This window comes from Balaenoptera borealis (assembly GCF_965194805.1).
Source record: "Balaenoptera borealis genome assembly, chromosome: 7".
Lineage (NCBI taxonomy): Eukaryota > Metazoa > Chordata > Mammalia > Artiodactyla > Balaenopteridae > Balaenoptera > Balaenoptera borealis.
Genome location: NC_138864.1, coordinates 13,711,713 through 13,724,086, shown reverse-complemented (window position 1 = coordinate 13,724,086; position 12,374 = coordinate 13,711,713). Strand labels below are relative to the sequence as shown.

At 57.0% G+C, this 12,374-nt stretch overlaps 2 protein-coding genes across 7 annotated transcripts in view; both read right to left on the bottom strand.

The window, feature by feature from the left end:
- Positions 1 to 1,970: 1,970 nt before the first annotated feature.
- Positions 1,971 to 6,417, bottom strand: MYL7 (myosin light chain 7). 3 transcript variants are annotated; one of them, XM_082399896.1, is made up of 7 exons: positions 4,420 to 6,417; positions 4,075 to 4,188; positions 3,813 to 3,888; positions 3,379 to 3,483; positions 2,886 to 2,964; positions 2,625 to 2,673; positions 1,971 to 2,144 (listed from the first exon to the last, which is right to left on the bottom strand). In XM_082399896.1, exons 1-7 carry the CDS (start codon positions 4,705 to 4,707, stop codon positions 2,043 to 2,045), a joined length of 813 nt encoding a protein of 270 aa, XP_082256022.1. In that variant the 5' UTR covers positions 4,708 to 6,417; the 3' UTR covers positions 1,971 to 2,042. The 3 variants fall into 3 exon arrangements, with proteins under 3 accessions (XP_082256022.1, XP_082256023.1, XP_082256021.1); XM_082399897.1 differs by lacking the exon at positions 2,625 to 2,673; XM_082399895.1 differs by having other exon boundaries at positions 2,135 to 2,673.
- Positions 6,418 to 6,514: 97 nt separating this feature from the next.
- Positions 6,515 to 12,374, bottom strand: part of GCK (glucokinase) — a 56,061-nt gene continuing 50,201 nt past the window's right edge. For 3 of the 4 annotated variants that reach the window (XM_082399861.1, XM_082399862.1, XM_082399864.1), the window contains 4 exons: positions 9,959 to 10,142; positions 8,655 to 8,810; positions 7,818 to 8,102; positions 6,515 to 7,610 (listed from right to left, as the gene is read on the bottom strand). In XM_082399861.1, coding sequence (XP_082255987.1) covers positions 7,466 to 7,610; positions 7,818 to 8,102; positions 8,655 to 8,810; positions 9,959 to 10,142 — 770 coding nt within the window. In that variant the 3' untranslated portion in view covers positions 6,515 to 7,465. The remainder of the gene's footprint in view (positions 7,611 to 7,817; positions 8,103 to 8,654; positions 8,811 to 9,958; positions 10,143 to 12,374) is intronic. The other variant, XM_082399863.1, reaches the window with a different exon arrangement.

The window sequence follows — 12,374 nt, the reverse complement described above, 5'->3', positions numbered from 1 at the left end:
TCCTTCCTGAGATATGCATCTAACTATCTAGGGCCGGTTATCCAAAGCACAGAATGCTCCCTCCTGTCTTCCATCCGGATGGTGGGCGACTGCAGTGGGCTGTGACTTGTAGAACTGGGTGGTGAACGACGCTTTTTGTTCTTTGTTCGCACACCCATGATCTTTTTGGTCCGTTTCAGAGTCTTTCACAACTTTTCCTTGAAGAGGCTTGAATTATAAAATCATCCCTTACTTCTTTTTTTTTAATTAATTAATTTTTAAACTTTATTCTTTTAATATTTGGAGCTTTTTATCAGTCATTTTTCTACAGTTATCATGGTTTATTTTATTTTAATTATTTATTTTTGGCTGCGTTGGGTCTTTGTTGCTGCGCGCGGGCTTTCTCGAGTTGCGGCGAGCAGGGGCTACTCTTCCTTGCGGTGTGCGGGCTTCTCATTGTGGTGGCCTCTCTTGTTGTGGAACATGGGCTCTAGGTGTGCAGGCTTCAGTAGCTGTGGCGCTCAGGCTCAGTAGTTGTGGTGCATGGGCTTACTTGCTCCGTGGCATGTGGGATCTTCCTGGACCAGGGCTCGAACCCGTGTCCCCTGCATTGGCAGGCGGATTCTTAACCACTGTGCCCCCAGAGAAGCCCCATCCCTTACTTCTTGAAATCAGTTTGTTGAACAAGCAGAACTCATGAGCTAGAATCATAACACCTGCTTGATGCTTGACCTTTGTTTTTGTTTTGTGTTAGTGTGTGTGGGTGTGCTGTGAGGCTTGCAGGATCTTAGTTCCCTGACCAGGATTGAACCCGGGCCCCAGCAGTGAAAGCACCAAGTCCTAAACACTGGACCGCCAGGGAATTCCCAACACCTGCTTGATCTTGTTCACCCATCTTCCCGGCAAGCATGCCGCGGGGGGTAGGGGGCAGAGTCGGGGAGGCTGCCTGCTCTCTGGATGAAAACTCAGGCAGTGCCATGACGTTTGTGATCACGAATAAGTAATAGAAAGCGCCATGATAACTTTAAATCTCAACGCTCAATGTAGTAATTAAAATTGCCAAGTCCCAGGTAAGCATCAAAACTGAACACCTCTCGGGTGAAATGCCTTTCCTCTTGCTTGCCTTCTGGAGGGAATGTGGTCAGTTCCTCCTTTCTCCCTCACCTCCTCCCACCTCCCCAGCTGGGGGATTGCAGCAGGGCCTGGAGGGAGGGGAGGAGGGGAGGCAGAGAGCTCTTACTCAGCGTTCCGGTTCCTGTCCAGAGAAGGAGTTCCTGTGTTCTGGGTCTTGCCCAGGTTCAAGCTGTCTCTCCCCACTGCCTCTTCCCTCCCCCTCCCTGCCGTGGGTGCTCTGGAGGTTGCCCTGCTCCCCACCCCATTCCCCGGATGAGGCTGGGTGCCCCCCAGCTCCTGGTTTCTGTAGGTGAGGTGGGGAATGGGACACTAACAATGCCCTCCAGAGACACCCTCTCCCTCTCTCCGGCAGCCTGGTCCTTTCACCCCCGAGGCATGAGGCCAATTCCGGAGTATTTCCTTTGGAAGTCTGCATGTACTCCAGCCCCTCCTTTGGCGACAAGGCACCTCACCTGCTGTGTTTTCAAATGGGTCCCTCAGTGCCTTTCACACAGGGCCCAGCACATCACACGCGCGTGCAGAGAGGCCCACCTGAGTCCGTGTGCAGAGATGGGGTCCCAGGAGGGCAGAGTCCCTGGGCCATTGGCAGATGTTTGCTAAGCAGAGGCCCATCGCGTGGCTCCATCTGGGCCTGGTGGAGACGGGCATAAAGCTCTGGGTTTCCTCTCCTAGAGGAGTGGCCCTGGGCACCCTCGCAGGCCTCAGCGTCCTCATCTGTAAGCCGGGCACATCACGGTTCATATGTCACAGGACGGTGTGGGGTGAACGGAGGGGGCCGGTGAGGGCCGGGCTGGTTCTTACGGCGGTCCCCGTGGCTCCCCACCCCATCTGTCACAGACAGGCCACCATTGCGGATCTAATTCAGAAATAGCGTTTATTGAGGTGTCCCCACAGGCCGGCCCTGAGTCCCAGCCGCTGGCGCCTCGGGCTCACTCCTCCTTCTCGTCCCCATGGGTGATGATGTAGCACAGGGACTTGTAGTCGATGTTCCCGGCCAGGTCCATAGGCGTCAGGGCGAACATCTGCTCCACCTGGGGAGGCACTGGTCAGACTCCGCCCAGCCAGGGCGTCCTGGGGGCCGGTGCCTGTGACCCGAGGGAGGTCTGCGACCCTTCGCCCCGCCCCTGGGGCTGTATGCTGCCCCTTAGCATTTGCAGCCGGAGGTTGGGGCAGGAGCGAAGGGTGCCGTGGGTCACAGGGCCCACCCTGGCCACGGGCCCGGCCCCCCTCCCCCTCCCCCTCCCCAGCGTAGGAAACCTCTTCCAGATCCTGAGGTGCACTGCACTCCCACGCCTGGGCCTCTGCACACACAGCTCGCCCAGCCTGCACCCTCCTCCCTTTCTGATTCCATGTCCTTCACCCTCCAGATCCCAAGAGAGACGGCACCTCCTCCGGAAAGCTGGGCTCTAAGCCCACGAGGGCAGTGGGTCACCGAGACCTCCCCAGGGCCCTGCAGGGTGGGGGCTCTGCGAAGGGGCCTGGAGGGGTGTTGAAGGAGCCGGAGTCTTCACCTCGGCCAGAGAGAACTTGTCTGCCTGGGTCAGGAGAAGCTGCTTGAACCTGGAGGAGGTGGGGAGCAGTGGGGAGGGCCTGGCAGGGGCGGCCGATCCGGGAGGGGAAAATGGAGGCTCCCCTGGCCCAGGTGGCCACCCCCCCCAAGAGCAGAGAGGTCCCCAAGGTACAGGTGGCCACCCTCACAAGGGGACCCTCCGCCCTCCCTGCTTCCGTCCAACACGGTGCCCCCCGGCACTCGCCCTGCTGCTCCCACTTACTCGTCCCTGTTCACCACGCCCTTGCCGCTGGGATCAAACAGGCGGAAGGCGCTCAGGATGGCTTCCTCGGGGTCTGTCCCTGGGAGGCCGAGGGGGCCAGCTAAGCAGCCACACAGCCATCGTCCCGGTCCCACCCGGGAGGAACCCAGGGTGCAGGGGGAGTCCTCCAGTCCCAGAGAAGCGAGAGGCTGTTCCAACAGGAAGTGCCCCTCGGGGCTCAGAGGCGCCAGGACCGGCTGTCCTTCTGAGGTGGGTGAGCCTGGCAGGGAGACCAGGACTGGGAGCTGAGGGCGTATTTCCCAACCCCGAGACTCGGGCTGATCAGTGCTCACGGGTCTGGAATGCAGAGGTGGGCCCTACAGCCTCTGGGTGGGCAGGGCCAGGTACGGTATGGGAGGGGTCTGGGTGGGATTCAGGCCGGGTCCAGGCAGGGTCCAGGTGGGGTTCAAGCTCGCTGCCTGGCCAGGGGGATCCAGAGCTGCCCCAGGCTCACCGTTGAGCTTCTCTCCAAATAGTGTGAGGAAGACAGTGAAGTTGATGGGCCCCTTCCCTTCCTGCAGCATGGCATCTAGCTCCTCTTCTGGAACATTCACCTTCCCTGGTGGGGCGGGACGTGAAATGGACACAGGGACCTTGAGTGTCCCTGAGTAGGGCCTGGGCTGCTCCTCCCTCCTTCCCAGGGTAGAGAGTGAGAGGCAGCTCTGGGTGGGGGAGGTGAAGCGGAAGGAAAGTGTGATGGGGGAGGGGGTGTGATGGGGGAGGGGTGTGAGAGGAGGGGGAGGGTGAGCCGGGAGAAGAATACAGGCCAGGCGCTGCCTGTTGAGAGCCTGCCCATCCCCTCTCAGCGGGCTCCCCACAGCCCAGCAGCTCTGAGCAGGGACCCTGGTGCGAGCAGGGCAGGGCCGGGTGGGAGGTGGGCGCCCTCACCCAGCTGGGAGTAGGTCTCTCGGAGGTCTGACTTGCAGATGATGCCGTCACGATTCTGGTCGATGCAGCTGAAGGCCTGTGAGGTGCGGGCCACAGTCTCCAGGTGGGAACAGTCCCCACCCAGGGGAGGCGGGAGGTGGGGGCATCCTGGGTGGTGGGAGGAGCAAGGACAGGGGCCAGGACCATTGACCTACAGAGAAGAGGGGGGTACTGGGGGCAGGGTGCAGGACGGGTCCCAGGCTGTTGGGGGTAGGGCACTCACTTCCTTGAACTCCTGGATCTGGGCTTGCTCAAACATGGAAAAGACGTTGGAAGAGCCTCGCTGGGCCTGCTTGGTGGCCGCAGTCTTGCCCCGGGTCCCCGCCTTCCTGCTGGCCTGCAACACAGTGGGTGCGGAGGGGTCCTCTCCCCAGCTCCCCAAGGACTCCCTGCCACGGACCTCCCCAGAGCGTTCCCGGGAGAGCCCGGGTCAGGGTCCTCTTCCTGGCCCTGGAGACCGTCTCTCCGGGCCCAACACAGGCACAGAAGTCACTGGCTCCGCTCCCCCAGCCCAAAGGACAGCACCTGGGGGGCCGCTGGCCTTCAGCCCCCCCCACCTGGCACTCACCATCGTCTCTCTCTGCAGCAGCCTAGTTGCTGCGAGGGGCCCACAGCCCCCTTTATGTCTCAGCCTTATCACCTGGAGCGCACCAAATAAGGACAGGAGGAGAGGATAGGCCCAAACTTGGCAGCCTCTGCCTGGGCTGGGGGAGGACAGGGCCCCCGAGCAGATTCCAGCCACGTTCCTGGCGACCTTCAGGCCCCCCTGACCTGTGACATCCGGGTGTCTACCCACCCTGACAGCAGCGGGTGAAACGCCTCCTGAGAGCAGAGTCGCAACTCTCACCACTCTCATGCTGAACGAGGGGGCCCCTGTAACCCCACCTGACCGTCCTTCCTGCAGTTCCAGCCCAGAACCCGCTCAGGCCAAGAGGACAGCAGCGGTGCGGGGGGCTGGCCCGGGGCCCCCACTGGGCTTGGGAGGGCAGTTGGTGGTTCTGAGGATGGTCTCTGGCCTGAGACCCCTGGGGATTCCCAGAGGTTTTGGTGAAGATGCTTGGCCCTGGCCTCTGGCCCCTCTGACCGAGGGGCAGAAGGCAGCCCTGAGCTGGCTGTGACCCCAAACAGAGCCTCCATGTGATGCTTTTGGAGCACGGAGCACTGCCTGGACCCCAAGCATCCCCTGGGATCCCCATGAAAGTGGGTCACGAGCCCTTCTTGCGGGGTTCAACCGCAGAGTGAGGGGCCCGGGCTCTGTCCTCTGTGCCAGAGCAGCAGCCTCGAGGCTCCTTGCGGGCCCGGGGCAGACAGGGGCTCCCTGAACCCGGAACAGGAGATGGCCCACCGGGGTGAGGAATGCAGGGAGGCCAGCTGGGAGGGCAGGGTTCTCATCCAACAGCCCCAACGTCCCTTTTGTACAGCAAGTAAGTATTTTATAACACCCCTTTTACTCTCCTGAAACGAAATTCATAGGCTATACAAGCTACCTCCATAGAGAATTGTAAAAAAAACAATACAATGCCCTGAACCATAACATGAAGGACAACTAGGAAATAATTTATGGTAAAATGAGATCAAATACTGTGGCTGAATGGTGGAACACGAGTACATTACTACTGATAATGAAGTCATCAGATGCTCACACAAACTTCTGATGCATAATTTAGACTCGAGAGAACTAAAGAGATCAGAAGTAATTCCACATGAGGCATACCAGAAAACGAGAGAGCATCTCAAGGAGGATGTGACAACTCAAAATCACAACTTTGGGTTAAGTTCTGAATAAAACAACACAGTTATTCCAGATTTGCTGGATAGTTTCTCTCATTGAAAAGTGAGTGGAATACACACTACTATATACAAAATAGATAATCAACAAGGACCTACTGTATGGCACAAGGAACTCTACTCAATACTCTGTAATAACCTATATGGGAAAAGAATCTGAAAAAGAATGGATATATATATATATATATGTATAACTGAATCACTTTGCTGTACACCTGAAACTAACACAACATTGTAAATCAACTATAGTCCAATATAAAATAAAAATTAAACTTAAAAAAGATGATAACATCCAAAAACCTGAAAAAAAAGTGCGTGTATGTTAAAACCTTACAAATACGTGTTCATAAGTAACTGGTCTTAGGCCCTAGGCTTGGCTAACCTGAAATAGGCATTTCATTCAGGACCAAATTGGAAGGACCGCAGAAATCATGTGACTTCTTGTAATCCTGGCCTCCCACTGCAGTCACTGTCACAACCCAAGTGGCTCCAAGGATCCCCTGTTGAGACCGACCTGCAGCAGGACCAGTCCCAAGAACCAGCCGTCCCCCTTCCCAGAGCAACCCCACTCCTTCCCAGACACTGCCTTGGAGCTCTTGGAGACCTCAGAACCACACCCCGCATCCCACAGGCTGGTGGGCAGAGGCCTGGGCAAGTCCAGGACCTCTGACCACACCCCGCCACGCCACCCCATTCCTGTTCCTAAGGCCTGGTCTGTCACTCTTCACACTCCCCGACATAGCTCTGTGGAGAGGATGGAAAATTCCAAAACACGCCTAGGCCTGCAGAGTGTCTGTGTACATGTGACCACGTCTATATGTTTATTGTCCCACAGTCTTATACACAGAGATCAAAGAACGGTGGACAAGGTCATGTTCTAAACTTTTAAAACTTTTAATTAAAAAAACCCACACAGTCCCAGGTTGGGCATGGAGAGGTTGGTGTGGTACATGGAGGTCTGGTGAGAAGAAAGAGGCCTGGGTTGTCCCTTGGGGGTGTGCTGAGTGCTGCTGGGGTTTCTGAGTGCCCAGCGCCGTGGGAGCCGAGGACTCGATCCCGGAGATGCTCCCAGGCCTGTCTGTGGGTAGGGGGACTCCTCCTCTTCCTGGGCCCCTCTGGGCAGGGGCTTTGGGGACTCTGTCTCTTGCACTTCCTGTGAGGGTCCATCCCAGAACCAGAAACCACTCAGGGATGGCAGGATGGGAGGGAAAAGGCTGCCATCTCCAGGCCTCGGGGTACCCACAGCCTCCAACATGGAGCTGGTCCCTTCCATTTCCCAGGCCTGGGTGATCAGCAGCTCCCCAGGGCCCCCTGTGGAACCCAGGTCTAGGTCTGGCCAGGTCATGAGGGCTGCCTCCCCATGTGGGTTGGGTTCCCAGGGAAACCAGGCCATAGTAGGGTCCAGAGGGCACCCCCTTCCCAGAGCCAGGGCTGAGCCAGGCTGAAAGCTCCAAGAGGCAAGCAGTGCAGAAATGCAACAAAATCCTGAGTTAATAACTCCCTTCTGGGCCCTTGATTGCAGCAAGAAAGGCGAGGTACTTTGGGGGTTCTCCATTCCTGTTCATCTCAGCCCCCAACCCAGTCAGGGCCCTAGGGCTATCCTACCAACTGACCCTGAGAGAAGAGGCCTGCCCAGGGCCTCACCGCATCCCCAGAGAAGCTCTCCCCATTTCCTGGGGTGACAGCGGGGATGGGAGGCATCCAAGGTCCTTACAAGGAGAAGCCTCTTGACTGGACCAGGTTGGGGGGACCTGTAGGGAGTGTGTCCCCTGGAGCCCAGGTCTAGTAGCGGCCACAGTCTCCTCCTTGCCTTGCAGCCTTTATTCTCACTGGCCCAGCATGCAGGCCTTCTTACAGGCCACTGCGGAGATCAAGGCGGCACCCCGGCCGCTGCCCTCCTCCGACTCGATGAAGGTGATTTCACAGCTGGGCGTCAGCCTGCGCACGCTGGCGTGGAACCGCTCCTTGAAGCTGAGCAGGGGGCAAGCGGGGCTGCGGTTAGTTAACGCGCTGAAGGCAGGGCAGGGGGTAAGCCAAGGGGAACCTTCCCCTGAGTCTGTGGGCTTAGGGGGAGCGAGGAGATTAAGAATCCTTGGGACCTCGGAGAGCATCCGTTTCGGCCTGCATATCATAGATGGAGACCGATGCCCGGGCTCTGCCCTTAGGAGGCGAACTCACAAGAGGGAGGCTGGACCCGGCGGGGAGGTGCAGACGGCCGAGCGGGCCCACCTGGGGTGCAGCTTGTACACTGAGCCGTCCACGCCCACGGTGATGCGCATCACGTCCTCGCTGCGGCTCTCGCGCATGCGGTTGATGACGCCCGCCAGCCCCGCGGAGCACATGCGCGCGGCGCGGGTGGACACGCTCTCGCAGGCGCGGCGCACGATGTCGCAGTCGGTGGCCGACGGCCTCAGCCCCAGCGTGCTCAGGATGTTGTAGATCTGCTTGCGGTCGCCCGAGTCACTGCGGGGCGGGGACAGGAGGGCGTCGCGGGAGGGTCGCTTGGTCCCAGACCAGCCCGATCCCCACAGCGGCGGCCTCTTCTCCTCCCCCTGCCCACCTCTCCCAGGCAAAGCGCTTTTGGGGCTCGGGCTTCCGAGCAGAGCGGGTCTGGCTCCGCCAGGGACCAGCAGTAATCTGGTCATTACTCCTCTCTCTAAACCCAGGGTTTCCGCCCTAACGTGGGTGACACTGCCGTGCCTCGGGGCTGTTGTGTGGATGAAGTGAGACGAGGTCCACAGCGGGTGGGGAAGCACAGAGAGGACGCCTGGTCTCCGTCAGCTGCCCGACGGCGGGTTCCCCTGGGGGCTGAAGGCTACTCCCACCGCCGTTGCCCCACCCCGGAACCTTATCCGGTCCTGGGCTCCTGCCCCCTGAGTCCGGCCCCCTGACCTCACCAGGGTCCCGCCCCTGCCCTCTGAGCCCCGCCCCCACGCCCTGTGGGTCCGGGTCCAGGACCCCTCCCCCTGCACGCCACCACTGTACCCCACCCCTCGCCCCCGCGCGCCAGCGCACCTCTCCACCTGCGACACGAAGCGTGTCTCGAAGGCGCCGCGCGTGCGCAGCTTCTCCGAGGCCTCCCCGTGGAAGAGCAGGTTCTCGTCCACAAGCTTCAGCAGCACGAGCCGCACCAGCTCACCCATGTACTTGCCTCCGATGAGCTTCTCGTACCTGGACAGAGAGCAGCCGGGTCATCCCCAGCAGGGAGGTCCCCACGAGCAGGCAGAGGCCAGCCACCCCCCCCCCCCCAGTCACGGCCACGAGGAGGCCATGTGGGACGCTGTGACCACCCCCCGCCTTGGCAAAACCGGGTTCATGCCCGTTCCCACATTTATCAACAGGGGCTTTGGGGCCTTGGGAGACCGCTCTACTGTGGGGCCTCAGTTCAGTCCCTCTGAGACCATCCTCAGGAAGGACCCTTGGGCCCACTTGGGTTTTCCCACAGCTGTGGAACGAGTGCTGTTCTCATCACCCAGTGTCAGTTGGGGAAGCTCAGGTTTAGAGCGGCTAGTGACCAGCCTGGGGCGGGCCTCTGCTCACTGGCTAGGGCTCCTAGGTCCCTGCGCTCCTGGAATCCACGGAGTTGGCCCGGTGGCGCTAGAGTCTGTAAACCTCCGTATTTTCATCTTGTAGTACATTGAATACTACCGACCTAGTAGAGGCTTATGAGAGCCCGAGAGGAAGCTCATGAAAGAATTAGCACGTGCCTGGTGCGCTGCAGAAGGCGGCTGATAAAGGAGAGCCCTGACTCAGGACAAGCTCTGGCTCTCCAGCTGTCCGCGAACCCGCAGCATCCCCCCAAATACTATGATTCATTCTGTGAACGTGTTCAGCGCTGTACTTTGGGGAACTCTGGGCTAAACCCAGTTAACGTTGCTGGGGGGCGTCTCAGAGCCTTCCTGTGCCAGGGGTCACCTGTCGGAAGCGAGGAGGTTCCCGCTCATCTCTCCACAGACCCTCTTTTTTTTTTTTTTTTGGAATCTTAGTTTGGCCACGCTGCGCGGCATGTGGGATCCGACCAGGGATGGAACCCACGCCCCCTGCAGTAGAAGCGCGGAGTCTTAACCACTGGGCCGCAAGGTAAATCCCCATAGACCCTCTTTTTAAAGACTAATCCTTGGCATCTCTCACTGTTCCCGGTTCACAGAGGGGCACACGCGTACGAGCTGAAGGAAGAGAAGAGCCAGCTTACGAAGGGATTGTCAGTTTGCTTTTCCCCAGAGCTGTTTAAAAACAAGCCCATTATCTGCGGGCAGGCCCCATCTGCCGCCAGAGCGGGGCGGGGCCGGCGTGGGGGGAGGGCGAGGGGCGGTCCTTACAGCTGCTGGCCGGGGTTCAGGGAGTTCTCGTCCACCACACGGTCGTACTCCAGCAGGAACTCGTCCAGCTCGCCCGAGTCCCCGAAGGCACCCCACTCGGTGTTGACACACATGCGGCCCTCGTCCCCTTCCACCAGCTCCACGTTCTGCATCTCCTCCATGTAGCAGGCGTTGCAGCCCGTGCCTGCGAGAGGCCGCAGCGTCAGGCCCCACCTGGCGCTGCGCTTCCTGGGATGCCCCCCGGATGCATGGGTGTCATGCATGCCGCAGTGAAGATTCGGCTGGGTGCATCCCCCCGGCAGGAAGCCCCGTGTGGCCCTGTCTTCCCAGCTTCCTTGAGCCCTCCACCCCCAGCACTCCCTACATCCCCTGGAGCAAAGGAAACCAGCTCTCCCAAGAGCTGGAAGACCTGGGTTTGCTGTGTGACCTCAGGTAGATAAGCCCAACTCCCTGGGCAGTTCCTCTTCCCCAAGAGGGGTTGGTAACACCTACTCCTCCTATTACCTGGGTAGTTGAGAGAAGTGAGGGAAAGAACATGTGTCAGAGTGCTTTGCCAATTAGAGATGGGTATGGGATGTTATGATTTTGTCTTGTCTATGCGCCATCCTTGTGTTCTGGCACTTTCTAAGCATGTGTTTGAGCTTCTCTGTCCCAGGCTCTGTTGTGGGGAGGAGGCGGGCACCCAGAGGTGAGTAAGTCACAGTGTGGGCCCTTGGGAGCAGCACACGGGCCACTGCAGGCGGGCCTGGCTAAGGAATTTGTAATTTGTAGGGTCCCACGCAAAGTGAAAACATGGGGTCCTTTGTTCATAAACTGAGAGTTTCAAAATGGTGACAGCAGAGCTTCAATCTGAACGTGACTGCACACCCCTCAAGCCATCAGGGACAGCAACTCAGTCATGCCAACCTCACACCAGCAGTGGAGCTGCCTGGAATTCGGGCCCAGTGATGCCGGGCCTTCCAAGTTTTTGTGGGGAAAAAACAAAGAAATCCAGACTTTGATGTGGTTTCTCCCAATGTTTAGCTCTTGGTAATTATCATAAACATGTTTCTAAGCACATCAGGGCAGATGCGACCACGTGCCACTCTGCCATCTCTGCTCCAGATGGGGCGAGCCCAAGGCAAGCGGCTGTAGAGCCCAGGTGGTGGTGTCTTGGGGAACCGGAGAGAGCCAGGGGAGCACTGCCAGGGCCCCTGGAGCTCCTGTTTAGCTGTGGACTTAAAGAACTTTCCTATCAAACTCTTAGAGGAAAACATAGGCAGAACACTCTATGACATAAATCACAGCAAGATCCTTTTGACCCACCTCCTAGAGAAATGGAAATAAAAACAAAAATAAACAAATGAGACCTAATGAAACTTAAAAGCTTTTGCACAGCAAAGGAAACCATAAACAAGACCAAAAGACAACCCTCAGAATGGGAGAAAATATTTGCAAATGAAGCAACTGACAAAGGATTAATCTCTAAAATTTACAAGCAGCTCATGCAGCTCAATATCAAAAAAACAAACAACCCAATCCAAAAATGGGCAGAAGACCTAAATAGACATTTCTCCAAAGAAGATATACAGATGGCCAACAAACACATGAAAGAATGCTCAACATCATTAATCATTAGAGAAATGCAAATCAAAACTACAATGAGGTATCATCTCACACCGGTCAGAATGGCCATCATCAAAAAATCTACAAACAATAAATGCTGGAGAGGGTGTGGAGAAAAGGGAACCCTCTTGCACTGTTGGTGGGAATGTAAATGGATACAGCCACTATGGAGAACAGTACGGAGGTTCCTTAAAAAACTAAAAGTAGAACTACCATACGACCCAGCAATCCCACTACTGGGCATATACCCTGAGAAAACCATAATTCAAAAAGAGTCATGTACCAAAATGTTCATTGCAGCTCTATTTACAATAGCCAGGACATGGAAGCAACCTAAGTGTCCATAAACAGATGAATGGATAAAGAAGATGTGGCACATATATACAATGGAATATTACTCAGCCATAAAAAGAAACGAAATTGAGTTATTTGTAGTGAGGTGGATGGACCTAGAGTCTGTCATACAGAGTGAAGTAAGTCAGAAAGAGAAAAACAAATATAGTATGCTAACACATATATATGGAATCTAAGAAAAAAAAAAAAAAAGGTGATGAAGAACCTAGGGGCAAGACAGGAATAAAGGCGCAGACTTACTAGAGAATGGACTTGAGGATATGGGGAGGGGGAAGGGTAAGCTGTGACAAAGTGAGAGAGTGTCATGGACATATATACACTACCAAATGTAAAATAGATAGCTAGTGGGAAGCAGCCGCATAGCACAGGGAGATCAGCTCGGTGCTTTGTGACCACCTAGAGGGGTGGGATAGGGAGGGTGGGAGGGAGGGAGACGCAAGAGGGAAGAGATATGGGA

Bases quoted from the DNA above. Each gene is read 5' to 3' on its own strand.
- MYL7 (XM_082399895.1), bottom strand. From the start codon at position 4,707: ATGAGAGTGGTGAGAGTTGCGACTCTGCTCTCAGGAGGCGTTTCACCC. The intron at 4,189-4,419 runs GTGAGTGCCAGG...ACTGTGTTGCAG, and splicing joins TGCTGCAGAGAGAGACGATG to GCCAGCAGGAAGGCGGGGAC. The intron at 2,965-3,378 runs GTGAGCCTGGGG...TCGGCCTCCCAG, and splicing joins ATTTGGAGAGAAGCTCAACG to GGACAGACCCCGAGGAAGCC.